We start from the raw sequence: 27,529 nt of genomic DNA, 5'->3' as shown, positions 1-27,529 counted from the left end.
GTCCTGCCGGTGTCAGAAAAGAGGGGTTTTACTGCTCAAACATTTGGAACAAACTACGCATTTCATCGATACTTGACAAAAAACAAAATTCCATCTGAAAAATTATTATAGGTAAATAGATATACGGTCGAACCCCTATTCGCAGAAAATTTTGGCAAACGAATTACTCACACACAGGGATTGTAACCGGGGCATCGACAGTGATCTGATACAACAGCAAAACTCATTATAGTGCTGGAATTTTGTGAAATATATATGTTGGAAGCATTGAACTCGACCGTATCTTTGGCAGAATCGACTGATCCACGTCGAGAAGGGAGGACAGGCACAAAATTATGCAATCTATATTAAAAAATTCATTTTCCTTTTCCTCTCCACCAAATTTCTATCAGTAACGTCTACACAAACATATTATACAGTAGAACCTTGATAACTCGACACCCCAAAAGTATCGATGAGCTTATCATTTATGCCATGTGCTTATAAATAGATGAACACTTCCATCATCTATAAATTAAAATATTTGAAAAATTATCTGTATTTTTTTCTATGAGAAGTTTCAGAATAATCCTGAGTTATGGTGAAAAAAAGTATGTTTATCGAAATATCTGTTATTTGCAAATGAGTGTAGAATTGCCTAGAAGTTACAAAAACTTTCATTTTTTTAACTTAGAAATTTCTATTTAAAGCTGTGCTTATTTTTCTGCTTATTCAACCCCATTTCTCGCTCACAAATTTCAGATATCAACTGCGCTTATATGCAACTTTCGTAGACCGCAGGTCAAGTTTCCGGGCTGCAAAAAAATGTAGTGACCCTACCTCACAAGGTATGAGGAAGTATTTTCGACCAACAAACAACAAGAAACAATGAAACAAAGAATTGTTGAAATATACAAGAAAAACGCAGTGAAAATTTATTAACTGGTCAATCCATGTAAAAATTTCGAAAAATTAGTTGTGATAATGCAATGTGAATCATAATCGACTTAAGTGGGGGTTTAGCTATCTTGTGCGAGTTAAACAGGTTTCTCCTCATTGAATTTAATGTTATGCCAATCATGAGAATAATAAACATCAAGTTATCAATGTTCTACTGTAATTGATCTTAAGACTCCGAAATTCAAATTTCCGAATTTTAAGACAAAATTACCCATTTCGAACATACATTCACATTAAAGCACTTAGCTTCCAGTGAATATGATTAATGATTAAGTACAGAATATAAGAAAAAAATATTTAAAACGGTAAAATCATTAATAAAAACCACACAACGAGGGGAGAGGGACTCAGACAGAGGATAAAACACACACATAAATCAGTGAAAATATGATTACTTACTAAAATAAAATGGACATAACATAGCGAACTGTGCTTCCCAGTAAAATAAACTAAAAAAATCATATTAATACTTCTAAGGTGTGATCGTGAAATAGATACAGAAACTTGTTTTGATTCTAACATTGATTCTGTGTAAGTGTGTATGTGCATGTCTATTCTTTCTCTTTTCTTCCAGTTGTTTCCGATATCAGGCACATACCTGTACGTTCATGATTATGTGCCACTAATTGGAAGTAGAAATCTGACTGATTTTTGATCGAGCTTTAGATGAGAAAAAAAATCTTTGGTCTACATTTTGAGATAATTAACGAATAATTAATTTACGAGTACCAAGAACTTTCCCAATTAGATACAATTCCATAAATTTCTGGACACACCATCTACTGAGAAGCCGGAAAACTTTTGAATTAGCATGAGTTTACACCACGGATAGTTATAAAATTATCTTTGAATTTCGACATCAAATAAATCGTATCTAAACAACTTTGGATATGCATTTTTTCTCCCCCACCCCCCCGCTCCAATGCAAAATCATAGCCCAACCCCCCTCTTTGGTTGCTTCCCAGTTGAAATTATCATGAGATCAGAGCTGCTTACGAGAATAATTAAATATTTGTACACATCCATTTGTATAATTGATTTTGATAATTTTTAGAAAGTTCATCGGACACAATTGACATCCAGACTAGAAATCTGTGCCCTAAATATTATTGCTATGGGTTGGGATATTTTGGAAAGGGGGGAGGTTCCGTTTCAACCTGTGCCTGTTCAGGAAGGGATTCCGTTGCCGACGCCAGTGGGAGGCGAACTTGTGCCATTCTTCTTGACGCTAGCGGCTTCACAGCTCAGTTGAGGCTCGCTGGGCTCAATGATATTTTCTATGACCGAAACCACCTCGTCTGTGCTCTTCTCAGACTCCGACATGTTGGAAGATGAAGCAGCAGCCTCCGGAGACGCACCTGAGGTGTTGGATCCAATGGATTCATTAGTTGCATGGTGATCAGTCTGTGGTTTCCCGGCAGGGTGGTCTGGTGTCGTCGCTGCCTGGTTGTTGCTGCCACTGTGGGATGGGCTGACCGATTCAGCTTCTGCTACTGAAGCACCTTCAGATTTTACGGCTGATCCTTCGTTGGCTTTAGCAATAGCTTCTTGTTCTTCTCTTTCCCTTTTTGCTTTCAGTGCTTCTTCCCGGGCCCGTCGTTCCGCTGCATCCTTTTCTTTCTGCTTTTCATGCATCAGCTGCGTTTCTTCCTGCTGCTTCTCTATCTTCTTCCGGCAGTTGGTACGCAATTTTTGTATGGTGGTTCGAGGAAATGAGCCAGGTGCTCTGAATATGGCCTTGGGGGAAAAAAAAAGATATACACCAAACTGTTATGTAAATAAACTTTGAGGAAACTCACTCATCTTTTAAAGAAAACTACTCAAACATTTTCTCTACATGGACATTTCATTTAATCACATTCTACTAGAAATCAGCGAGTTCGAATGAATAAATACGGTATACGTTACAAACTAATCTGCGAACTAGAAATTTACTTACCTGAAGAAACCAGTGGCAATCTGTGACTAAAATCCCGCTTGGCAGTGCTTTAAAGACATCAGTTATCTCGACAAAGTTATTGGCAGCGAGGATTTTGGCCTCGTTCTTACTGACTAGCGTCACTGCGACTCGAAGCAGAACCTTTGAACCTTCGTAGAATAGGCAATCCCATATGCGGAGGACTGTCTATGGAAATGGTAAAATAAATGGTATCATTGGAATACGGAAAAAAAATTGATGAATCAATAACACAAATTTTCAAATTATTTCGCCATGATCAGACACACCGACATTGGCTTGAAGCTTGTCAGTAGTGGTGAATGTTTATCTTTGCCACGGTGGGGAGGGGAAGTACACCCCTAGGGCAACATAATTATAGTACAATTTAAAAAAATCATTCAAGAACATAAATTTTTAACTGAAAGTTCATTGAATACAGCACCTCATAGGAACTTAGAGGGCTCAGGCCATGTGAGCCCCCTGCCCCAAGCAACTTTCCGAGGTTGCAGAGTCCCTTAACAATTCATGAATATTCAATGCAATCCCAACCTACATATGCCCTTGGGAAACGTGTATACAGATGTCTAGCAATCCTAGACCTGCCACTGTGGTGCTTGAGTGGTCATATTGATGGGCTTGCATCGTGAGGTCCCGGGTTCGAACCCCACCTTCACCACAATGGTGGTCGGCTGAAGTTGGTTTTCTGTGGTTCCCAACTTCAAAGCATGAATGCGAGCAGATCTCCCCATTAAAAGTCTCGCCACAGAGAGAAACAGGCCTATAAACAGTCTGTATATTTAATCACACTCCACTCACTTCACTTCTGAAATATAGATGGCAGCACTGAAAAATCAGACACAACACGAGATATGCACTCACACTGTTAGGAACGCACACTTACATTTCCGGCACAACTCGCTAGGTAGTAAATTGCCTATGACCTGAGTTGAGACCTGAGTTGTGCTCGGTTTGAAAAAAAAAACCTGAGATCTGCTCCATTTTCTTCATATCAGAGCTCTTACAGCACCTATGACAAAACATTTTTACCGAAACAAGTTCGGCAAGCTCGACCATGCATTATACAAATGAAGCCGGGTCCAGACCTGCTGCGCTGAACTACAACCAAAACCCCCGGTTTTTAGCCTACAGCGTAGGGCGGTTTTGACGGCAAATAGGTTTTTGCACGTTTGGGCAGCGGGTGTAGAGGCGGCTTCACAGATTGCCTTCCAGACAAAATAGAAGTGTTCAGAGTTTGGCTTCTCCCGAACTTTCTCACATGCATATATGAATCCAGCGTTAAGGTAAAGATCAATGTGATTTTAAAAAATTAATAAAAATAAGGAAAATACAGCAAGAAACTCAAAGACCCGATTTTATTATTATTTTTAAACAGATTTCTGTAGTATTGAGAGTATCTCCCATAGCCCCTTAGTTTATTGAGGTCATCCTTAGAAACTACAGATAATCCACAGCAGTTGGCAACTCTGCATAATATTTCAAACCAGCAGTTCCAAACCATTATTTCCTAAGGAGGGAAGAGCGTACATTTTGTTGCTCTTATTAATTTTACTACTTCTCATTAGCCATTCCCGGGCACTACAGCATCAGTGGACTCCTGTGTTAGAGATTCAAACAGTGATAAGTTTGCCGTTACATTGGAATCCTTCTTTATATAGTACAAACTGGGGGAAGGGGTGCACAACCTGCGGCCCGTCATGAAGGTCCATCCGGTACGTGAAAGGTGTTCTGATAAAAAATATCAATACACACAACGTGATAAATACCTGGGCTGACCATATTTTCTTCATAAAAACAGGGGAAATCAAAATCAATACAGGGTATTGCAAATTAACTGCATCTCCGTTGTTTTGGATATAGTTCGGATATAAACGAACAGAATGTGAATTTTTTCCTTTCTTCTTGGCTTTTGAGACTAGTAGTAGTAGTACTAAGAAGATGACCTCTCACCTCAATCGGTAAAACTTCAGCAAACAGACAGACAAACCACTTGCTAACATACATCGACCATGAGACGCCCATCTTGAGCATATGGTTGTGGACCCTTGGGACTTTATTTCTGCAAAAGAGAAGAAAAAAACAAAAATAAGCTCTCTTTAAGTACATAAATAAAACTTTTGCATAGATGGCGCATTTGTATCGAATGTGATCTACAGTAAAAGTCCATTATAACGAGTATGACTTATAACAAGAATCTTGCTATAACGAACTCAAATGTTAGTTAGATACAAAAAGTATTCTGTTATAGAGAGTTAAAAATTATGAAATGTTTTTGCTATAACATTAAAAACAGTCTCCAAAAAAAAAGGTTGGTTTTCTTTCTTCTTTCTTCAAAAATTGAACTAAAAGGATGGATTATTGTTATTACAGCAGAGCTCCCATTATCTGAATCAATTAGGATCGGATACTATTCAGAAAATTGAATGTTTTGGTAATTTGATAATCATAAGAAAAGGGTTACATATTTCTTACTTAAAAAATGAATTTTACTTTAGTATGCAACATAATTCAATGATCATGAAAACAATTTTGTTCATATTTTAGTACTGTATTAAAATGTATCACTGCTTGAACGTATCAGTCAAAATCAGTTGTTTCACTGTCATTACTCGTTTCCATGCGGCAAAGTCTTGCATTTAGGCTGCCGCTCCATCCATCCATATTAGCGCTGTGTGAAGACACTCAATGTCTTACTAGTTGGTAGTCCAGCATCTTGCTGAGTAGAGAGAATGTAGCTCTCATTCTCTGAGTCATCAGTGACTTCTTTGAATGAGTTCATTGTAAGTGAAAATTTGGAACCTCCAGGGTTCGAAGACTCATACACCAGCCACTTGCTCACATCCTCTGCACTGCACTTGGAACATCCATGTATTTTCACAATGATGTTTCTTATATCCTCAACTGACACTTTCCGTTAGTCTATCCTCTCTTTCTTCTTCCTTTTTTTCTGTGCCTCTTCCTTGGTTGAAATGTCTTTCAAACAGTTCCAAGCTCTTTTTAATATGGTTCATTTCACCAAACTCCATCCCCCCATGTAAGAGCAGTCTTTTAAATCAATCTTTTTGTAATGAGCAGTGGTGTAGCAAGGTCTGGTGGCACCCGGTGCAGAGTTTTAACCACCACCCCCCCATATCCACCAAAATATAAAATGAAATTTATTGAAGAAGCAATTTTTTAATAAGGCAACAAATAAAAGGCAAATACCAAGAAATACTAAAAAATTTCTTATGCATTTCGACACGTTATGGGTGCCATCTTCAGAGGATAAGAATATCACGCTGACAGAGTTTATTTACACGTAGGCACTTCGCTTCAATCTTGCCACCAGGATATTCGAGGGCCTCTTTGTAGTGGAATTTATAGCATGAAAAACAAAAAATATGGGAATCGCACTGGGCCTTTTCAGGCCAACCCTTGTGGGGAGCCATGTAGGCGATGCACACAATTAAGAAGAAAAGAAAATTGGGTTAGGATGGAGTGGGAAGGAGTGTGTGTTCCCACACTATTCCTGCAGCCTAGGAGTTACACAACCTAAAAGTTTCACTTCTATCATGCAAGATTCTCATACAGATTTTTATTTTTTTTACACCTGGTATGAGAACTTCATAAACAGAGCAGCAATCATACAGGCCTTTGATTCTTGTAAAAGAGGGGAAGATTTTTTTACATTTTGTCAAATACCAAACCATTTACCAAACGACCCATATTGAAATTGAAATTCCAATCTTGCACATGCATACAGGGCTTGGAAGTGACAAGACTGGTGACTCATCGTCTGTGTATCTGCTATCACCACACATGCACACTTTTTTTTATCACACATAGATAAGTAACTTTTACAATACAGATTTTGCTTTTTTTTCTTCAAAGCTATTTCAATATTATAACTTGAGTCCTAGTGTACTTTTATCCCACATGATGCTCATGCACATTACTCTCTTGGGTACTTCTAATAAAGGATGAACACAAAAAAGCCACATTTTTTACCCTTCCTCTTATTTATACTTTTAGCTTTATCATTATACACATGGAGAATATGTGACTATTTTATTTGACCTTTGTCTTTCTTAGTGACAAAGAGACCACACTGTCAATGCTAAGGCTTATTTTACTGGAACAAAATTGCTTCCCGATGGCCGAAGAAAACCGTACTGAAAAAACTTTTTGATTAATGAAAAAATGTTGAGCCCATCCCTTATGGAATCTCACACTTATCTCACCTCCATTATGGAATCACAATTATCTCAGTCCCATTATGGAATTAGACTTATCTCCAAGTTCGTAGTGGGGGGGGGGGGAGAGAGGAGGGGACTTGGGGGTTCCGGTCCCCCCCCCTCCAGAAATGAGAGAAAATGACAAAAAAAGGGAAAAGATGGCCAAATCTATTGTTCTATCACTTTGGTTCCCCCACCCCGAAAAATTTCTGGCTGCAGGCCTGCTTATCTCTCCTATGCGCATTATGAAATCACATATTTTAGGAATTTTTGAAATAACATATTATCACATACATCACATCATATTTTTGGAATTACATACATCACATCATATTTTTGGAATCACATCCACAGAGTTATGGAATTGAGCAGCCATGAATTAAGAATTTTAGTGATCAACAGCTAAATTGTTTTGAGAACACAAAATAATGCAAAAGAAAAACACTCGTTTAGGCAATGCTGCAAGACCAAAACATATATTTCACAACTGGTGTCCTGTTAATTCACTAACATTAACACAAAATTATCCAAAAGGTGATTATAATGCAGATGAAGCAGAATTTTCTACAATTTATAATCTGATAGAAAAAAATAAAAAGTAATTTATAATGAGAAGTCCATTATAACGACAATTATTCTCGTGATTGTGAGCTCTTGTTATAACAGACTTTTAATGCATTTGATAGCCCACTACTAAACCACACACACACCTCATCAATATTTCTCTGCGGAATTTCTAACGAATTAGTACATGCTGGGACGTGTGTGCATGTACAGTGAACCTAACACAAAGTTTGTTTCTCTGTAAAAGATTATGGGAGAAGAGGTTGCAGTAACTGACCATTATTCTGCAACAAAGATGGGACTATTTTGACTGATTTCCGTCCCACCTTCTCTCCCCCCCCCCCCCCATGAGGAAAAACAGTTACCATGCAGGTAATAATCACTAAAGCAACCCCCCACCCTCTCGAATCTTGCTCATGTAAATGGGGCTTTTGTGGGAATTCATTTACATGAGATTTGATTTGCTGACTTTAGTTGGCAAAGAAGCCTAGTGCAGCAGTACCTCACAATTCAAAACTAATATATCACCGCAATCATTCCAAATTTTTGGACAATATTTTCCATAATAAGTCTATGGAAACTGAATTACTTCGCTGCTGATTCCAATCCCATTACTTCTTAAGGGGACTGAGTATACAATATCGCAAATGGCAAAATGTTTTTTTTAAAAACGTCCCTAGAGAAAAACTGTTTCAACAATAATGCTTCTTTCAACTTTCCCAAGACCTCTTTGAATACTGGGTAGATACGCTGATACAATTTAAAAAAAACTTTGCATTGTCTGTCTCCAATTTAGTAGGTAACCACAATATGGAAATTTTTAGAGACGTTGTAACCAACTTTTCAGTTCCCATGGAGACCTTGGATTCCTCACGCTCTGACATATCATTAGGTGCAAGTAATTCTTTGTACCAAACAGAAATTATTGTTTTGAACATCCAATGAAATGAAAAGAGTGTCTAAAAAGAAAGGTTGATGTAAAAATACTATAAGGGAACTATGATGAGCAACTATTGTAGTTGCAAAACCAACTAAGGTGGTGGAAAAAAAGTTTAACGAGTGAAAAATCATTGCATCTCATTAACTTGTGGATGTAAATACAGTAAAACCTCTCTTTTGCTGTCACTGTAGGGCAAAGAAATTCGTCCGTTAATCTGGGGTTTGAAATGCATACTTTTATTATACAAGGGGGGTATTTCGTCATAAAAGAGGGGTGACTGCATCTGAGGGGGTGCCCGTTAAGAGAGATTTTTCTGTATATGAAAATTTTAAAGAGAGAATTACAAGTGAAATTACACATTTTCCAGTGAAAATAACTTTGATGAGTTCTTCAATTCTTCTTCTTCTTCAAAAAAAAAAATTATTATTATTGCGATTATAGTAAAGGTCAAAACCTGGAAAAAAATTATAAGGACACGTGTGTTATCTGATGTCGGGGAAAGAAATTTGAATTTTTCTCATGTTGGTGTAACAGCAGAACCTGTTTTGATCGGTCATGCGATGCAAAATACATTTTTTTCCTGAATGTGTGAAGATGGCCAAAGACAACACATTCATTGGACATTGAAGGGGTGGGAAAAGCTTGCTCTCAGAGAAACTGTGATGCCTAATCATGAAATTTCAGGCAGAATCAAAAGATTGCAGGGCTCCCACTCAAAAAATGAGAAAAAGTAGGACAATCATAGCATAATTGAAAAAAAATCACAAAAAGTAATTTTTTCATAGCAGTATTTCAGTACTCTGTAAGATTGACTCGAGTCAAAGAAAAATGACAGAAATGACTTTGTAACAAAAAAATTTTTTGGCCAAAACAGCAAGCGAACTAGCAACCGCAGATAACTCTTTTCTGTCTCGCTTCACAATGTATATTACATTCATTTTTTGAAGTCTTCCACAGTCCAGTCTGTCAACTCACTTCGACAATGCACACAGCAAATTATGAAGGCATGTAAGTTTTTTTAAGAATGATGCTCTTTCGAGACCACTTCCAAAAGCACATTCTGCAAAATGTGTAAATTACAAGGTCTGATATAAATAAGTGAAGATGGATCAGATGGTTTTACTGCGTTGTCCATCCCTTTTTTTTAAAAGGATTTGTTTATATTTTAGCCCTCAATGCCAGTATAATCATTTTTGACAAATGAAGCATTTTCATTTCTAGCTCTTTGCTGAGCATTGTAAACATTGTTTATGCCTCTGTATATATGCCCTAAAAATACAGAAGACAATTGAATGCTATCAGGTAGCATCAGAATCACCAAACCTAGAATAAGCCTGTGTACCCCAAACTGATTTGTAATGCAAACTGTTGTTTTGCCTATACACCCTCAAACTAAGCAAATGAAAAATTAATAAACCACAGAATGATCCACACATACCCCCCCCCCCCAAATAACTTTAAAAACGATACAATTTCTGCTTTGGCAGAATCATTAATTGCTATCTACTACATTTGTATTATTCAGCATTATATTGATGATTGCCTCCTCAATTAAAATCAATTATAAATTTTTTTTTTATAGGTTTTGTAAAAAAAAGTAGGAAAAATAGGACAAAAACTAGAAAGTAGGACATATCACAAAAGTAGGACAAGTGGGAGCCCTGAGATTGGAGAATGTTAGATGAAGTTTAATAAATGGGCCTGAGAATTTTTTGTGGACAGATTTGATTCCCCCACACAGAGGAATGTGACTTTTCTTTCCAATTATCTTCGCTTGGTATTCAGTCATCTGTACTTCGTATAATTAACGGAGAGGTTCATTGTTTTATTCTACTTATTAATGTGGCTTATCTTTATCAATGGCAAGATCCGGAAAGGTGAAGATTATAATGAAAAGGGGTGTCTGTTTCCTTGATTATATATATAAAACAAAATTTTTGATTGTACTTATATTGTTTTCCCGGTTTTGACCTTCACTATAATTTAAACAATTTTTTCTGGCACAGTGCAGCACTCAAAATTATTTTCACTGGAAAATGTTTAGTTCCACTTGTGATTATCGTTTTAAAATTTCCATATATTTACATTAATCACAGGCTTTCGAGAAATGGCAATTTTTCAGATGTTCTTAAACTTTTCTTCCACCACCTTATCGTTCAAATTTAATGCTGTATCAGAATATATAACGTAAAGAAACACAAAAACAAACTAACTTTATGAGCTCTTCAAGAACACTGATATCCGTCAAGAGACCAGTCATCTGCTTCGTATAATAATCGGGCAAAACTTTCTCAACGAGACTCTGAAGCAACCAAAAAGTTATTTCTTCATCATCCGTGACTAGCAACATGATACCAGCTATGAAATTTAGACCCTGAAAAATTGGAATCAGAAAAATAGAATTACACTCTTTTCAGTAATAGGAGTGTGGTTAGTGTCTCAATTATAAGAAAAAGCAGCTTGTAAGATAACTGCACAGCAGCAATGAAAAAGATCTTTGTGAAGAAATTCTAGGATCTGACAAAAATGTTCAGCATCACTTCAAGTGTGGAACTTCAATTTCCTGATCTATTTTTTAAAGCACTGCGGGTTATTGATTTTCCGATAACTAACTGTTTCAATTTTTCAGAACCATCTGTGTTTGCTGCCAAAAGGTGTCACATGATGTTTGTGTTTTTTACATGCTTCACACTTTTCTCCTTTGAAAGCAAGAGTTTGGTTAAGTAAAAGCCGAAAAAAACAAACCTGTCTCTTTATGATTAAACAAATCTGCATCTTTATACTTTTCTATAATTAGTTTGTGAATATCATCCTTACAATTTTCAACAGTTTCTTCAGATGCAGATATGCTCTCTCCACACACAAACTTTCCTAAAAACATTCCCATGACATTCTTTGAATTGGATCAACTATCCACTGCTTGCAGTGAAATCACCTTGATTGAGACTTTTTGCGAAATCTTTTCCTTTCTCTTGAGTTATTGGTCCTGATAATGGGATTGAGTCAGATCAAGCGGATTTGAACCACAAAAGATTTGCTTCTTCAAAATCGCTGAAGTCTGATTTCTTATGCATTTTCTGCTTGGTTCACAAGAAGATTCAAATGCTGACAAAATGTTTTCCTTATTTTTAGCAAATATTGAGATGGTGTTCAATGCAACTTCATATTCTTTGGCGAGTTCACTCTGAGTTTGTCCCAGATTCTAGTTTTTTCAGAATTTCAACTTCGATTTTAAAGTTAAAGTATGAAGTTTGTGTTGCATTCACGGCCGTTGATACTCACGATGAAAACCAAATGACATATTCAGCGTCTAACAGGCTATAACTCATCTCTTTTACTCCTTTTCCAAGAAATCATAAAACTCAGTTCCGTCAAAAACATTCTCCACAACAGACAATATCAAAACTCCCAATAGATGAGATTTTTATCCCTATTGGATGTTGACAATATCTGCACATTTTTTGACCATTTTTTTCTGCGGCTTTTCCTATAAACGCTACTAAAATAAACTGGGTAAGAGGTTTCAAATATTCATTCTTCACATGCATGACCCCCACCCCAATGCATAAAAGGGACACATTATAGAGAACAAAGAAACAAAGGATTGTCGAAATACCAACGTAGAATGCCAAAGAACAATGTCGAAAAAATCATAGAACTGGTAACACACGGGCAATTGTAAAAACCAGTTATGGTAAAAAGACAAAAATCGTAGTGGAGTTAAGCCAAACATGTGTCAAGTTAGAGTTTTCTCTACATTGAAATTAGTATTGTGCCAACCAAGGGAATAATAGATGTTGACATATCCAGATATTCAAGTTATCGAGATTCCACTGTATATACAGTAAACCTCTCTTTTGAGTCACCGGTAGGACAAAAAAAATTTGTCTCTAAAAGAGGTGTGACCAATAGTCAGGAGCACTTTTATTCATCATCATCATCCACCATTTTCAATCCACTGCTGGATGAAGGTCTCCTCTAAAATTTTCCATTTTACTCTGTCTGATGCTGTAGTCATTCAGTTGACTCCAGTCACTTTTCTGATCTCTTTGATTCATCTTGTTTGGGGAAGCCTTCTCGGACATCTAACACCACCGGAGTACCAGAATACTTGTGGTCCATCTGTTGTTCAGTCTTCTTGCAATATGTCCAGCTCATTTCTATTCTAATTGTTTAATTCTTTCCATCTTATCATATACCTTTGTGTGGCTTCTTATCCAAGTCATTCATTTTCTGTTTCTTCTTGTGACGCCTAACATACATCTTTCCATGTTCCTTTGTGGTCTGTAGCCTTTGTATCGTCTTGCTTGTGAGTGTCCATGTTTCAGCTCCATAAGTCAGTGCTGGTAGCACGCACTGCACTTTATTATAGAAGGGGAAATTATTATTTGGACATAAAAGAAGGGTGACCCATTAATAAGGGTTGTACTGTGTGTATTTCCTTTTCAAAGCATTTTCATATGGAGAAATACTCAAAATAATTTTTAAAAAGAAAAAAAAAACTACTGTTGATAATTTATACAAAACTTTGTGGTCAGTAAGTATAATAGTAATAATATAATAATAAACACTCACTTGACAATATCCAATCTGAGGGTTCTGATGAGCGAATGCAACCAGAACTCTGTAAAGCGGCTGCCTTTTTGAATCCTCAGATGTTCCTTTGAAGTGAATGTTATCAGGAAATGTTCTTGGAATATCTGCAGAAATAAGAATAGTTACATATATATACATAAAAAGATTTCGTCTGATAATGAACAATGACAGACTACAAGTTACTGATACTTTTAGCTTTATATCAAACAATAGATTATGATTGAATTATCATCGACAATCAGCTTAGGTTTTCTGAACAGTGTTCAGTCATGGTCAAAAATTGAATAGAATGTTTGCTTCCATTCTAAAAAAAAAGTCTCTTCAGGTTCTTCTAAAGTCATTCTTTTACTCATTCCAAGGCTTCGTTCACCCTGGACTGGAGTATGCAGTAAGGGTTTGGAGATCATACCTACAGAGGGACATAAGTTTTGGTTGAGGAGGTAGGGAAGAGCTACATGTGCTCTTGTTAGCACTCAAGGTTTGAACTCTTAAGAGATACTTTATTTCTTTAACATGTTTACATTGAAAAAAAGGTGGTGTCAAGGTGGGGACATGATGAAAGTGTTTAAAAATTTCAACGGGATGGATAGGATGGACCACAAGTTATTAATACAATGCAAATCAATTGCTTCGACAAGAGGACACAGCTGTCGTTTCCAGTAAAAGACAATTCCAGGTTGCGGTGTCGCTGGAAATTTTTCTCTGATAGGATTGCGAATAAATGGAGTAGCTTACCTCTGGGGATCGTAAATTCTATCACAATTGACATACTTAAAAAGAAACAGGGTGATTATAATGGGAGGAATTGAGAAGCTTCCATAATCAGATAAAACAAACATAATCTTTCATAACCTTTTTTTTACTGGCAGTGCATTATATATTAGTTTTTCTCCCGTGCTATATGCTCCTCCATTAGGTTGCTGTATTTTAATTGCGTTTGACACATATTTTTAATGAGCATCTTTTTCTCCAGTCACCTCATTGGGCAATTTGCCTGTCGTGGCCTTTGTATTTCATTTGAAGAGCTTGCAATTCCTACATTTTCAATTTTTTATGAAACAATTAAAAGAGATATTTATGGTACATTACAAAAAGATACATGTATGGTAAAAATCTGATGCAACAAGTACGACTTGAAACAAGAATCTCAATGGTTGTCGAAGAGATAATTTAAAAAACAAAAAAATATGCTGAAGGCAAGTTGAAAATCAGGAAGCTTTTGCTGTGACATTGATGAAATTTTTAAAAATGCTAGTTTTTTAAGTTCAAAAACCAAACTGAGGATGGATCACTATCATTTATTATCATACATGCTATCCATAAACTTTATTTTTTGAGGTAATTCAAATAATGGATGGATGCAGAAAATTTACTGTATACAGTAGAACTTCGGTTAAAGAGCTTAATTCGTTCCATAAACGTGCTTGTTATATGAATCACTCTTTATTTGAATCAAACTCTCCCATAGGAAATAATGGAAACATGGATAATGTGTTCCACAATTATTCATTCGCATAAAAATGACTAATAAGAATGACATTTAATGCCATTAATGTTATATTTATAAAATATATATATATATATATAAAATGTAATAGCGCCATAAACAAACATGCAATACGATATATAATGTATACAAATTAACTTACTCTAAAGAACGAGAGAGAACAGGAGTATCTAGTGTTGGACGATTTACGAACTCACTGTTGTTTCCATTCTTATTCTTTTTGTGTGATTTTTAAAAAGAACGTATCCAATGACACTTGCTTTTTGCCTCCTCTTTAGGATTTCTCGGAGAAGGGAAACTGCATTGGTGTTGGGCAAATTTATTGCTTGCTTTACTGTGCTTCTATTTCATTGGTACTTTTCTACAGAATTTTGCACAGATTCCCACATCTCTCTAATCATATCTGAAAAGTGAGGGACTTCTCACTTCTCTCTTCCTCAGAAAAAGATATCCTCAATATAAGCTCTTGGTGTTGTAATGGAGGTCCATCAGTTCTTGGCTAAGCAGAATTTATATAAAAAACAAGCGCACATACGTGCAATTACAATGCGACATCTAGTTTCTTATAGTAGTTACACTCAATTTTTCCAGTGAGGCACGCTGACTGGACACTGTAGGGGAGAATATTACCTACAATTCCACAGTACATGTGTGGAAGAAAGCGAAAAACCATCAGCTTAGTTGTGAAAACGTGGCATTAAATAAACAAAGTGCACAATTTTTGCTCGTTATGCAAATTGCTCGCTAACCGAAGTTTCACTGTACACTCATGTGTAAACGGTTCCTGTATCGGGAGAATCAGCTTATATGCAGGTGAGTTTAGTTTTCAACCTTTATAGCAGCAATCCTGAGATATCCAGTCTTTTTAAAAACCTTCTTATTTTGGCAATCCCTAGCCCAGTTAGCTCTGTACAGAGAGCTTTCCCTGATAACATGTTTTCCTTCTTCCCCCTGCCCTGTCAATCAACTGACAGTCAGCGGGTTTGGTTTTGTTCAAAGTTAGATAACGGGAGAAAGACTGTTTTTCCTCTCCTCCTATCTTTTCAGAGTTATATAGAAATATGCATGCAGAATAAATGGTAGAAGGAGATAGAGCATTTCTTCCTTGTCTTATTATTCTTGATTTTGTGTGTGTGGGGGGAGGGACTTATCACTGCATGAGATCAGAAAAAAATATTCTTGAAAACAGGTGGAATTTCTAGAAGGTTTAATGATTTTCACTATGCCAGTTATAATGTGGATCAGGGAAATTGTAAAAACTGCTCAAAGGGTTAAGAAGAAAAACAACTTCATGGTAATCCTGAAGTGGGAAGAAGGGGGGGGGGAGGAAGGTTGGCTAATACACAAGTACAATACCTTATATATTACACTTCATATATATATATATATATCAGGAAACAGATATTTCAATGTAACGTGCATGTTCCCCCACGCTAATATTTGGTCTCACTCATATATACTTTTGTCACTTTCAGTGACTCACAGGCTATGGCTATCTTTCATTGAGTATATTTGATAGATATGGTTCTGAGTAGCGGAAAAATATTAAAAAGTTCAATAAAGTGTAGAATCGAGCATTGAGATGCTAATTGAGATTTGAAATGGTTTACATTGTTTTGTGAATACAAGACCACAACTAGGAACAAAAATTTGCTTTGTAACCCGGGGCCAGCATAAATTTTGACATCACCCCTCCCTGTAATTTTTAATAGTAAAAAAGTAAGCTAAGTGCCCTTAACGGTTCCGCACCTGGGGCATCAGACCTCTCTCACTCCTTAGTTGCAGCCCTGTGAAAATACGAAATTTAATGCAAAAAGCATTATATTTCATCAAATGCTGTAAAAGCCCGTAAGTTCTTAATCAGGGGGTGCATTGATGCAAGAACGTGCAGTACTGACACTCAAACATTCTTGACTGCATTACGTATACACACACACACACACAGGAATGTGGGAAGTAGTATCAACCACCTCTAAGACTGGTTGTCCATTGAAAGCTACTGCACGCGACTTTTGCCATGACTTGTTTTCGCTACGGGTAGCTTCCAGTGGACAACCACCACTAACTTGTGCAGTTATTGTAACGAAGAAAGAAAAAAAAATCAAACAAACCTAAGTTAATGGTCTCGATGACTTCTTGCTTCAAAGGACCTTTAAGTATATTTTTGTATAAATCTGGATTTTGTTCCCTCATCTGCTTTGCTCCACTTGACATAGACCATATCTACGAAGAATTTTAGAAAAATGAATGCATGGATTTAAAGCATCAAGCATGAAAGGAGATGGGCACTTTACCATCAAAAATACAAATTACGCCACAACATATATACCTTGACTGTATACAGTGAAATAATAAATTGAAAATTCTATTCACACACACACACGCATAACGCTGTTGAGAAAAAAATCATGAAAAACTTTTTGACCCTACTTACTGAGCATCTCTGCGAGCTTGGGACACCCTTTCTGATAAACCTCTTCACTGAAATGAGATTAAAAAAAATCAATGATAATTTTTCCTTCTAAAGGCTCGTATACTTTTTCTTAAATTCAGGGGAAACATGATTATTAAAGTCCACTTTGATAGCATCATTGATTTCATCGATAGAGCTGAAATATAGGCTACCAAGTTGGCCAAGCTTCGAGAGATATTACTAGCTGAAGATGTTTACTAATAGAGGGTTTTCTAGATATTTTGTTCACAAAGTACTGGCATCTATTACTAAGTTTATGTCAAACTTAGCCTCGACTATGTTCTAAGCTCTACAAGCAATGAAAATAGCAAATCAAGGTTTTTAAATCTAATTACAAAAATACTTTGGCAGGGGTGGGTTTAAGTATTTTGTGGCTCAGAGCGAAAACAGTTTTGCGGCCTTCTAAAACCAGTCTTGTCAAAACCTTTGGTCAGAGGATTTGATATCTTTGATGTCTGAATTTTAAGTGTTGAACAATATTTTAAACTATTGTTCAGTCAAAATGTAAATTAAAGGCATTTTTTTAAAGTCAAAACGTAATAAAATAATTTTTATCACATTTTGCTACCCCTAAAATTAGAAAGTTGTTGCCATGTATCTCCTGAGGCCAACAGAAAAAATACCATGTTTCTAAGTGCAATATTTGCCGAGATGTTTGAATTCAAAAATGGGAGAAAAGTTATGAAAGAACTGCAAAAACTAATTCCTCTCCCTCATTTATGCTGTCCTTTCCCAACTTTTCTCTAATTTTTTACTTCGAACATCCCAGTGAATATTACACTTAGACAGGACAATAACTCTCTAATTAGAAATTAGAGCAAGGGGCACCTACAAAAATTTAGATTATTTATTTTGTGACACTGTATTTTCAATGAATTAAACAATTTTCCATAGAAAACCTATGTGGGAAATTGTGTTTCAGTCAATGAAGATTTTGGCTAATGGACATTTCCAGAACGAATTATCTTTGTTAGCCGAGGTATCACTGTAATCAGGATTTGATTCAACTGACAATGATTTCAAAACCTTTGTTTGCAGTTTTTATTCATCATAGAGCTTAGAACAGGCATCTACTAATACTTTTTTAAATATTTTCCAAATGTAAATTAATTATGTCATTTCTCGCTGTATAAGTAAAGACTGACAGATTAGCTGGAGCCAGTTTCATCTGATTCAAATATGTACAGAGTTCCAGAGCTATTATTGCAGGCATTCAAAACTTCCTGTTGGTTTGTCAAGGCTTGACAAATTGCAAAAATACAGTGAAACCTGACGGAACAGAAACATGTTTCAAACAGAACCATAATATAATCTGTTCAATGATTAGTGCTTTGATTTGCACATCTGCATAAAATGGAAATCCGTCTAAAACGGAATATTATTTCAGTCTATTGATGTTCAGTTTCAAACAGGTTTCACTGTAATTCAAATGCCAGCCAAATTTCTTAGGAACCGAAGCAAGCCCTGATCATGTCCCATAATTCATTTAGACAAAAGTAGGACAATCAACTAACAATCAGCAAAGGTGCCCTACATAGGCGAAATCACAAAAAATAACAGCAATTAAAACAAAATTGCACGAAGTCATCAATTAAATTCGAAATGGAACAGATGGCTGGCATAGGTCAAGCCGGGTCTAGGTCAATTCGTCGCGATCAACTTGTCGCACGACAATTCGTCGCAATCAATTTGTCGCAGCGTCAATTCGTCGTGCTACAAACTCGTCGCGGTACAAATTTGTCGCAGAGTCAGTTCGTCGCGGTACAAATTTGTCGCAGAGTCAGTTCGTCGCGGTGAAAATTTGTCGCAGACTCATTTCGTCGCGGTACAAATTTGTCGCAGAGTCAGTTCGTCGCGGTACAAATTTGTCGCAGAATCAGTTCGTCGCGGTACGAATTTGTCGCAGAATCAGTTCGTCGCGGTACAAATTTGTCGCAGAGTCAGTACGCCGATCAAATAAATTTTCAAAATTAAATTTTCACCGTATAAGCCGCACTCCCGCTTTCTGGCGGGATCTCCATTTCTCGCAGCGAGGGGCGTTGGGCGAACACACCAAGATGATAAATTACGATAAAATAAATTTTCAAAATTAAATTTTCACCGTATAAGCCGCACTCCCGCTTTCTGGCGGGAACTCCATTTCTCACAGCGAGTGGCGTTGGGCGAACACACCAAGATGATAAATTACGATAAAATAAATTTTCAAAATTAAATTTTCACCGTATAAGCCGCACTCCCGCTTTCTGGCGGGATCTCCATTTCTCGCAGCGAGTGGCGTTGGGCGAACACACCAAGATGATAAATTACGATAAAATAAATTTTCAAAATTAAATTTTCACCGTATAAGCCGCACTCCCGCTTTCTGGCGGGATCTCCATTTCTCACAGCGAGTGGCGTTGGGCGAACACACCAAGATGATAAATTACGATAAAATAAATTTTCAAAATTAAATTTTCACCGTATAAGCCGCACTCCCGCTTTCTGGCGGGATCTCCATTTCTCGCAGCGAGGGGTGTTGCGGGAACACACCAAGATGATAAATTAGGATCAATGCCCATCCCAAAGCACAATTTGCCTAAGGGGTCATTCAAGTATTACGTCAGGATCGGGGAGGGAGTTTCGGATTTGTTGACTTTTGATGGCGGGGGGGGGGGGGTTGAAGGTCGCTTACGTCATCAACCACCCCTTTTTGAAGATATGAAATATTCTAAGCTTCTGGTGAAATTTTGCTGACGGGGGAGGGGATGGGGGTCAGTGTTTTGCTGATTTTTGCTGACAAGGGGGAGGGGGTCAAAAATGGCTGAAAATCTGCTCACGTAATACTTGAATGGCCCTAATTCACTATTGAATATGTATCTGCCATGTAGGGAATACATCTTTGAGGAATTTTTTACCGACAATATATCTAAGGCTAGCATTACACTATGAAAGTGTTCTAAAAGTCCTTTTATAAAACTTGAAAAATTCAACCAATAAGATTATCGGTTGCATTTGCTCGAATGTAACCTATGAACTTTATTGGTTGGATTTTTTGAGTTTTTAACTTGAGCAACTTATCCGGTGCAAATTAAATTTTGAAAATGTATGTGATCGCAATTTATCATCTCGGTGTGCGCCCCAACTCCCCTCGCTACGAGTAATGCAAATCTCGAGAGAAAGCGACAAGTGTGGCTTATCCGGTGAAAATGAAATATTAATTAAATTAAATTATTAATTATTTCAGGTTCTTGTGGAGATACTGTAGTGGTTAATGTTGGTGGGAGTCTCGATTCCACATGGGACAGATACAAGTTTACACTTAAAGACAGCCTCCGCTGTACTGTAATTTGGGGAATATCATAAACACCGACATTTTTTTACAGAATTTTAAAATTTTATCATAGAAAAAATGATTTTTTTAACATTTACAATAATTAAATAATAAAACATTAATATCAATTGTAATTTTAATTTCGATGTAATTTCGATGATTTTTTTCGAAATGACAAAAAAAAAAATTTAGTAAACTGTGTGCATTTCTTGATGGAAAAAAACTTTTCTTCATGTTTATTTTTTCACGTATGAGACAAAAAAACCTACATACAGATCGCGTGACGAGTTGACTCTGCGATAAATTGACGTCCCGACGAATTGGTTACACGACAAATTGTCACTGCGACGAATTTGTACCGCGACGAATTTGTACCGCGACGAATTGGCTCTGCGACGAATTTGTACCGCGACGAATTTGTATCGCGACGAATTTGTACCGCGACGAATTTGTATCGCGACGAATTGGCTCTGCGACGAATTTGTACCGCGACGAATTGGCACTGCGACAAATTGATGCGCGACGAGTTGAGCGCGACAAGTTGATTGCGACAAATTGACCGGCTACGGGTCAAGCCAGGGAGGGACCTACACTGGTCTGACTAGAATATGTTCAAAATTGTCAAATGGCAGTTCAACAATAATGATTTCTTGGCCTCATCCATAGCTTTTGGAATGTTCATATCAATGGTTCCCAAACAATAAATTTTTTAACATTGGTAAACGATTTGTGAATCAATCAGTATCATTTGATAATTTTTGTCGAAGCACTGTTATTTTCTGCACACGAGGACTACAATTTATTCAAATGGCAGCTGTTATATATGTATTGTTTTGTGATAGCATATTGGCAACAATGGACAAGTGCAAGCTTGGCAATTTGTACTGCTCACTTTGAGTTGATTCTTTCCTGGCAGCAATTTAAGTCGGTCGTACTTCTCCATGGCTCTTTGTGTTTAATATAGTTATGGAATAAAATGTATTATGCTATCGCTTGTGATTTCCAATCCTCTTTCAGTCTGACCCGTATCAATGTTGACACATTTCAGCAGCGTTCTCGACATTTTGCCTTACTTTATACTCACAGAGAGGTTGGTGCACTAACCTCTCGGTGTGGGACTCCCTGCTGTAGCGATTTTTTTCTGTGGTCATGTTGTCCCAGTATCTGTTGTACCTCACCTCTGTATCAGGAAAGTTTCTGACAAGGATGAATTGGGTATTGAACTCGTGACACATCTAAACATCCTTCATTACTTGATGCATCTTATGAATCTTGGCTACCGCATCCCCCCCCCCCCCCCACAAAGCAGAATATATTGAAATCTGTGACGTACATCGCAGAACAATCTGGAAGAATTTTTACTGCAGAACATTTCTAGTCATCAGATGGCTCATTGCAGAACGATGCAAAACATTCTGCTTTGGCAGACCGCACCCTTCAGTCAGTATAAAACAACATTTTTTTTAAAACTAAAATGAATACAACCAAAAAAAAAAAAAAAAATTACTGCATAAAAACAAAAAGTACCTTTGGCACATCTCCGAAAACCTTCTTTTGAATTCAATAGCTGCTCCCATTTTCTTGCTCGCCTGCTCAGTACTGTGAGGTATTTTGTCATGAACTCATCATACTTCTCATGATCGAAATCGTCTGGCCATTCAAATCCATACGTATCGACGCTGTGGACAAAATGCATGGTGGTGAATTGTTGTCTGTGAATTTTTCATAAACCGTGCAAGAGACTTGCTTATCTTCCAAGATGTGCAAAGGGGCAACATCATTCATAGCAGAAGGCCTCAGAGCAAAGCTCGTGACGCCACTAAAGATCATCTCACCTATAGACATTGGATATAGCAAGCCGATGCATGCGCCATCTTTACCCTTTTTTGTACTATATTTAATGGCTATAGGTGAGGTGAGCTTCTTCAGTGACGTCATGAGCTTTGCACAGAGGCCTTCTGTTATGGATAGTGTTGAAAGGGGAGACATTTTGCACTTAAAAAAACAGAGGTTTTTAAAACATGGTCTATAAGAGATTGCTGAAAGGTATGCAGGGTGCGTGTCTGAACATAGCAGATAATGCAGAGGAAAGAGTGCTGGGGAGGGGGCATTTTCGGCGACTCTCTTGATCTCTTTAGTTTATAATATTTTATTTTTAATCTTGATCCCCTCATTTAGTCTAAGAATGTCGTTTTGTCATTAGTTTTTTCTGGTTTTAACAGCCATAGCACTTTCTTTCTGCTTTTTCCTTTGGCAAAGAAAGACGTCTGAAAGCATGACTCTGTTTCACTCTTGGTGACTTTGAGCCATGCTTTTGGACATTAATCTTGCTAAAAAAAATAATTGCCAACACATCGCCACAAAAGGATTACACTATAGCTGTTCCTTATTAAATTTCAAGTTCTCAATTACGGTCGAATCCCGTTATAACAAACTCCAAGAGACAGGATAAGTCTCGCTTTGTTACAACGAAATGTCGTTGTAAAGGAATTCCAGGTTTTTGCATTGTTCCTATTTAAACATATCTGTGGGATTAGAAAAGTGTTAGTTAAAATGAGATTTTCGCTATAATGGTATTTGTTAAAACAGGATTCAACTGTACTTCAAAATACATGCAAACGTTAAGGGTCATTTACAGGGTGTTTAGTTGTTAAGTAGGTGAACCAGATTCTATTTTTTTTTTTTTTGGTTAATTAGATCCTACACGCATGTGCCAATTGGCTCACCTTCTATTATCCAATGAGCATTGGCTACTTGATCACTTATATTGGGACAACTTAAAATTTAGTTACTTATTAAACTAGTTGAAGCATGTAAACAGACAGTGGCGTCAGCACCAGAGGTATTTGAGCACCCACAAAATGTTCATGCATGGTCTTGAGCACCCCAGCATTAATTCAGGAATCAAAATTCCCTACATACAGCCGAAAATGAGCACCCACGGCTCCTTTACACTTCTCCCGCCTTCAAATAGGCAATCATCACAGAAATACAAATACAACACAACAGGCAAAATGCCCAACGAAGTGGCTCGAGAAAAAGAAGCCCATAGCAAATATGGATGTCATATATTTCAAAAATACGGCGACCCAATTGAAAATGCAATTAAAACAATGTATATACACATGATAAAATACTGTACATACAATGCCCATAATGAATACTTATGGTTGTCTCATTCTAAGTATTGATAGCTTCTAGACTTACCCCAACATGTTTATCATATTTCTTTTTAAACGTGTCAATTGTGCTACAATTTACTACCTCCAGGAGTATGCTATTCCATTTATTAACAACACTATTAAAGAAAAATTCCCTGCGACACCATAAGCTAGAATTGTCCCTTACGAATAGATAGTGGTGTCCCCTTGTAAAAGCAGTCGATTGATGGTGTACTAATAATTCATGGTCCACCCTAACCATCCCGTTAAAAATTTTGAACACTTCGATCATATCTCTCCCGATACCTGCATTCATCCAATGTAAACATTACAAAAAATGAAGTCTCAGTTCATAACTCAATCCCTGTGTGTCAATAAGGACACACATAGCTCTTCTGTGCACACCTTTAACCAAGTCTATGTCCCTCTGTAGGTATGGTCTCCAAAACCAGCATGCTCCAGTCCAGGATGAACTAATCCTAACTAAAAAGTGGAAAAATTACTTTAGGAGAACACAAAAACACATTTTTGAAATTGAAATCAAGCATTCCATTTGCTTTTTTGACCACTGCTGAACAATATTCAGAAAACCTAAGCCGATCGTCAATGAGAATTACCAAATCAGTGATCCTAGTTGCATACATGATAGTGACACCATTGAACTTGTAAGAGAAACGTGGGTTGTTCGAACCAAAATGAGCGACCATGCACTTGTCAACGCTAAACGTCATGCTCCATTCATTTGTCCATGCTGCAATCTTGTTTAAGTTGGTCTGGAGCAACTCCCTATCGCTTTGATTCCCGATTACCCCCATTAGCTTCACGTCATTTGCGAATTTGCTAGCAATCCCATCGATACCCTGATCAAGTTTACCGATAAAAAGTGAAAAAAAGGGACCAAGGACACTTCCTTGAGGAACTCCACTTGTGAGGCCTGTCCAACCAGAGAATTGCCTGTTCACCATAACTCGTTGTGACCTATCTCTTAACCACGATTCTATCCAATTCAGCAAGTTGCTCCCAATCTCATGTAAACGCTTTAAGAGTTTACCATGTTGGATCCAATCGAATGCGTTCTGGAAATCAAGGTAAACATCTACATTTTTGCCCTTACCCAAAGCCTTAGTTACGCGATCATAGAAGCAAAGGAGGTTAGTTACACATGACTTCCCCTTCCTGAACCCATGCTGATTATCCGACAATACATTATTCTCGTCTATTCACTTCACCAATTTTCTCTCAATAGTAATTTCCAAAATTTTCGAGAGGGAGCTCGTCAAACTCACTGGACGATAATTGGACACAGCTTCTCTACTACCCTTTTTAAATATCGGAACATTAGCAAGCTTCCAATCTCTTGGGACGATACCCTCAGCAACACTACTCCTGTAAATCTGTGCGAATGGCCCCAACAATTCATTAGCACATTCCCCAAGGACCCTGGGATAGATATCATCTGGTCCTAGTCCTTTACTAGCACATACATTTTTTTAGAAGGTTTAGGACCTCCATGTCTTCTATTTGAATATCGTTGAGGATTTTATTATTCCAAGCAACACCTATACATTGAATAGCATTTTCTCTATTAAAAACCAATGCGAAAAAGTCATTGAAAGCACTACACATGCCTACATTGCTCTATACCCTAGATCCTTTTATCGTGAGGGGACCAACTGTCCCCTTACATCCATTATTGACGTATCTAAAAAATAATTTTAGGCCAGAGCCAATGTTATCTGCCAACCTAGATTCAACTGTTTTGCTATCCCTTTTATTGCTTTTTTCAACGCTCTTCTTTTATCAGTAAACAACGATAGGTCACCTCGTCCACTTTTATGCTCTTTGAATGCTCTTTTCTTTTCAAGATAAAGGTTACTCACGTTAACCATAGAGGGTGCGATATACAAACACGCTTTTTTCAAACAAAGGGTATGATGTCGTGCAAAACAGAGAGGACAGCTTCCTACTAAATTCTTCCCATTCACCTACCACCCCTACTGATTCCAACCGGTCTTTGAAACTTCCACTAACCTTCCTCTCAAAACATCAAAGTTGGTTCTCCGAAAACAAGGAACCAATCTTTTATTATCAACCTTACCCGAGGAAAAGTTACAGTGAAATCTGACGATACAATGATCACTGGAAGGAAACTCTTCCCCCACCGAAACATGTTCAACAAGATCCTCAGAACTAGTAAGAACTAAATCCAAAATAGCAGTACCCCTAGTGGCTTCCGATACATGCTGGTACAAAAAATTATCGAGCACCAACTTCAGAAAGTCTCTTTCATACTGATCTCTAGCTGAAACGAAAAAAAGATGGGAAAAATCTATTGTTTTATCATTTTTGGTCCCCCCCCCCCCCTAACAAAACTTTTGGCTACGCCCTTGAGCAATTTACTACTGTACAATTATTACTGTACTGTACTACTGTACCTCTTGCATACCGGGTATGCAAGAGGGCCTGGGTTCGAGTCCCGGCGGAGACGTGATGACTTTTCTTTCCGAGCTCACCTCAGCATAATATCCGGAAAATAACTGTTTCCTTTGATATCTCTGGCTGAGAAAAAAGCCATCAGTATTTGTATTGTTTGAGGCCTGTTGCTCTCTGTGGCGAGACTTTTTTTAATGGGGAAATCGGCTTGCATTTGCACCTCGAAGTTGGGAGAGAACCACAGAAAACCAACTTTAGCTGACCACCACTGGCGATGGTGGGGCACTAACACGAGTCCCTGTGACGCGCGTCTCAGGCTGCCTATCTGTAGGGGAAAAGGAGGTCCACGGAAGATTAACATTTAAAGCTTCAAATTTTACCTTTCAGCTTCAGGGTGGTCCTGCTTCTTACTTAAGCCAGGCAGGATTCTAGGGTGATGTCATAGGCATGGCCCCCACATAGTGGAGCAGGGGCCCCATAGTAAATTTATAGCTTGAAAAAAAATGAGAGAATTGTCTCAGAGCCCAGTCAGCCCCCACCCTTGTGGAAGCCATGGTGATAGGATAAGCGAATTATGTAAGTTTGTTTGATTGTTCTGTATTTTACGGGACAGACAAATTTTCACATATTAATTCGGCTCGGAGGGGTGGTCGATCCTATCCCCCACACCTGAGTGCAGGAAGACATCTTCAGCTACGAATGAGCCGAGGCGATTTTTAGCTTCGCTTGGAGCCATGCAACTCCACCTGCAAATGGGCCTAGACATTCAGCTATGAATGATGAAGGAATGATGATATGAAGGAAGATATCTTCAGCTATGAATGAAGCCGAGACAGACATCTTCAGCTGCGAATAGAGTAGACACAGGCTGATCCAGGGCAATGTGTCCAAGAAGCAACTTTTTGTGTAGGTGCATCTGATCATCCCGTATTTTACGGGACAGACAAATTTTCTCTTATATTATTCGGTTCTTGGGAGGGGGCCATGAAGATGTCTCCCCTCTGGATCCGTGGTTGAATCCTGCCGGACGAATAATAAAAGCCGGGCCTCGACTCGGGATACGTGAGAAATCTACTATTATTATTATATAGTTTTTATCTATCCCACTACTAGAGAGTTGAGGGGAGGGAGGCCCCCATGAAATATTTGACAAAAGGGCAAAACTTGTTTCTTTGGATAAGCTATTCAGTGGTGAAGTGGGCGGATCGATCATTAACGGAGGATCGATGGAGAGATTAAAACAAAAACTAGATGCTAAAACGAAGCACGTGTACAAAATATAAGCATAACAGCAACAATAGGAAATACATCGGCTTACTTTGGACGAGGCGCATCATCATCCATTGTTGTGAGATATAGCGCACCCCCCTGAGAGGTGGTTTTTATTTAAAAATTCATTTCGGGTTTGATACACATAACTTTGATTGTTGGCACC

General features: G+C 37.6%; 1 protein-coding gene across 1 annotated transcript; it reads right to left on the bottom strand.

Annotated features, from left to right (window-relative positions):
* Positions 1–27,529, bottom strand: LOC149068068 (growth hormone-regulated TBC protein 1-like). Its single transcript, XM_089251440.1, has 9 exons — positions 27,413–27,529; positions 22,028–22,179; positions 17,152–17,198; positions 16,829–16,940; positions 13,190–13,314; positions 10,828–10,988; positions 4,847–4,955; positions 2,879–3,064; positions 1–2,676 (listed from the first exon to the last, which is right to left on the bottom strand). The coding sequence occupies exons 1-9, from the start codon at positions 27,436–27,438 to the stop codon at positions 2,107–2,109; spliced, it is 1,488 nt and encodes a 495-aa protein (XP_089107566.1). The 5' UTR covers positions 27,439–27,529; the 3' UTR covers positions 1–2,106.

Source organism: Pholcus phalangioides, unplaced genomic scaffold, assembly GCF_987345545.1.
Source record: "Pholcus phalangioides strain wild (caught in Gottingen) unplaced genomic scaffold, Ppha-v1.0 ptg000027l_1, whole genome shotgun sequence".
Classification (NCBI taxonomy): domain Eukaryota; kingdom Metazoa; phylum Arthropoda; class Arachnida; order Araneae; family Pholcidae; genus Pholcus; species Pholcus phalangioides.
This window is presented reverse-complemented; position numbering and strand designations above follow the sequence as displayed.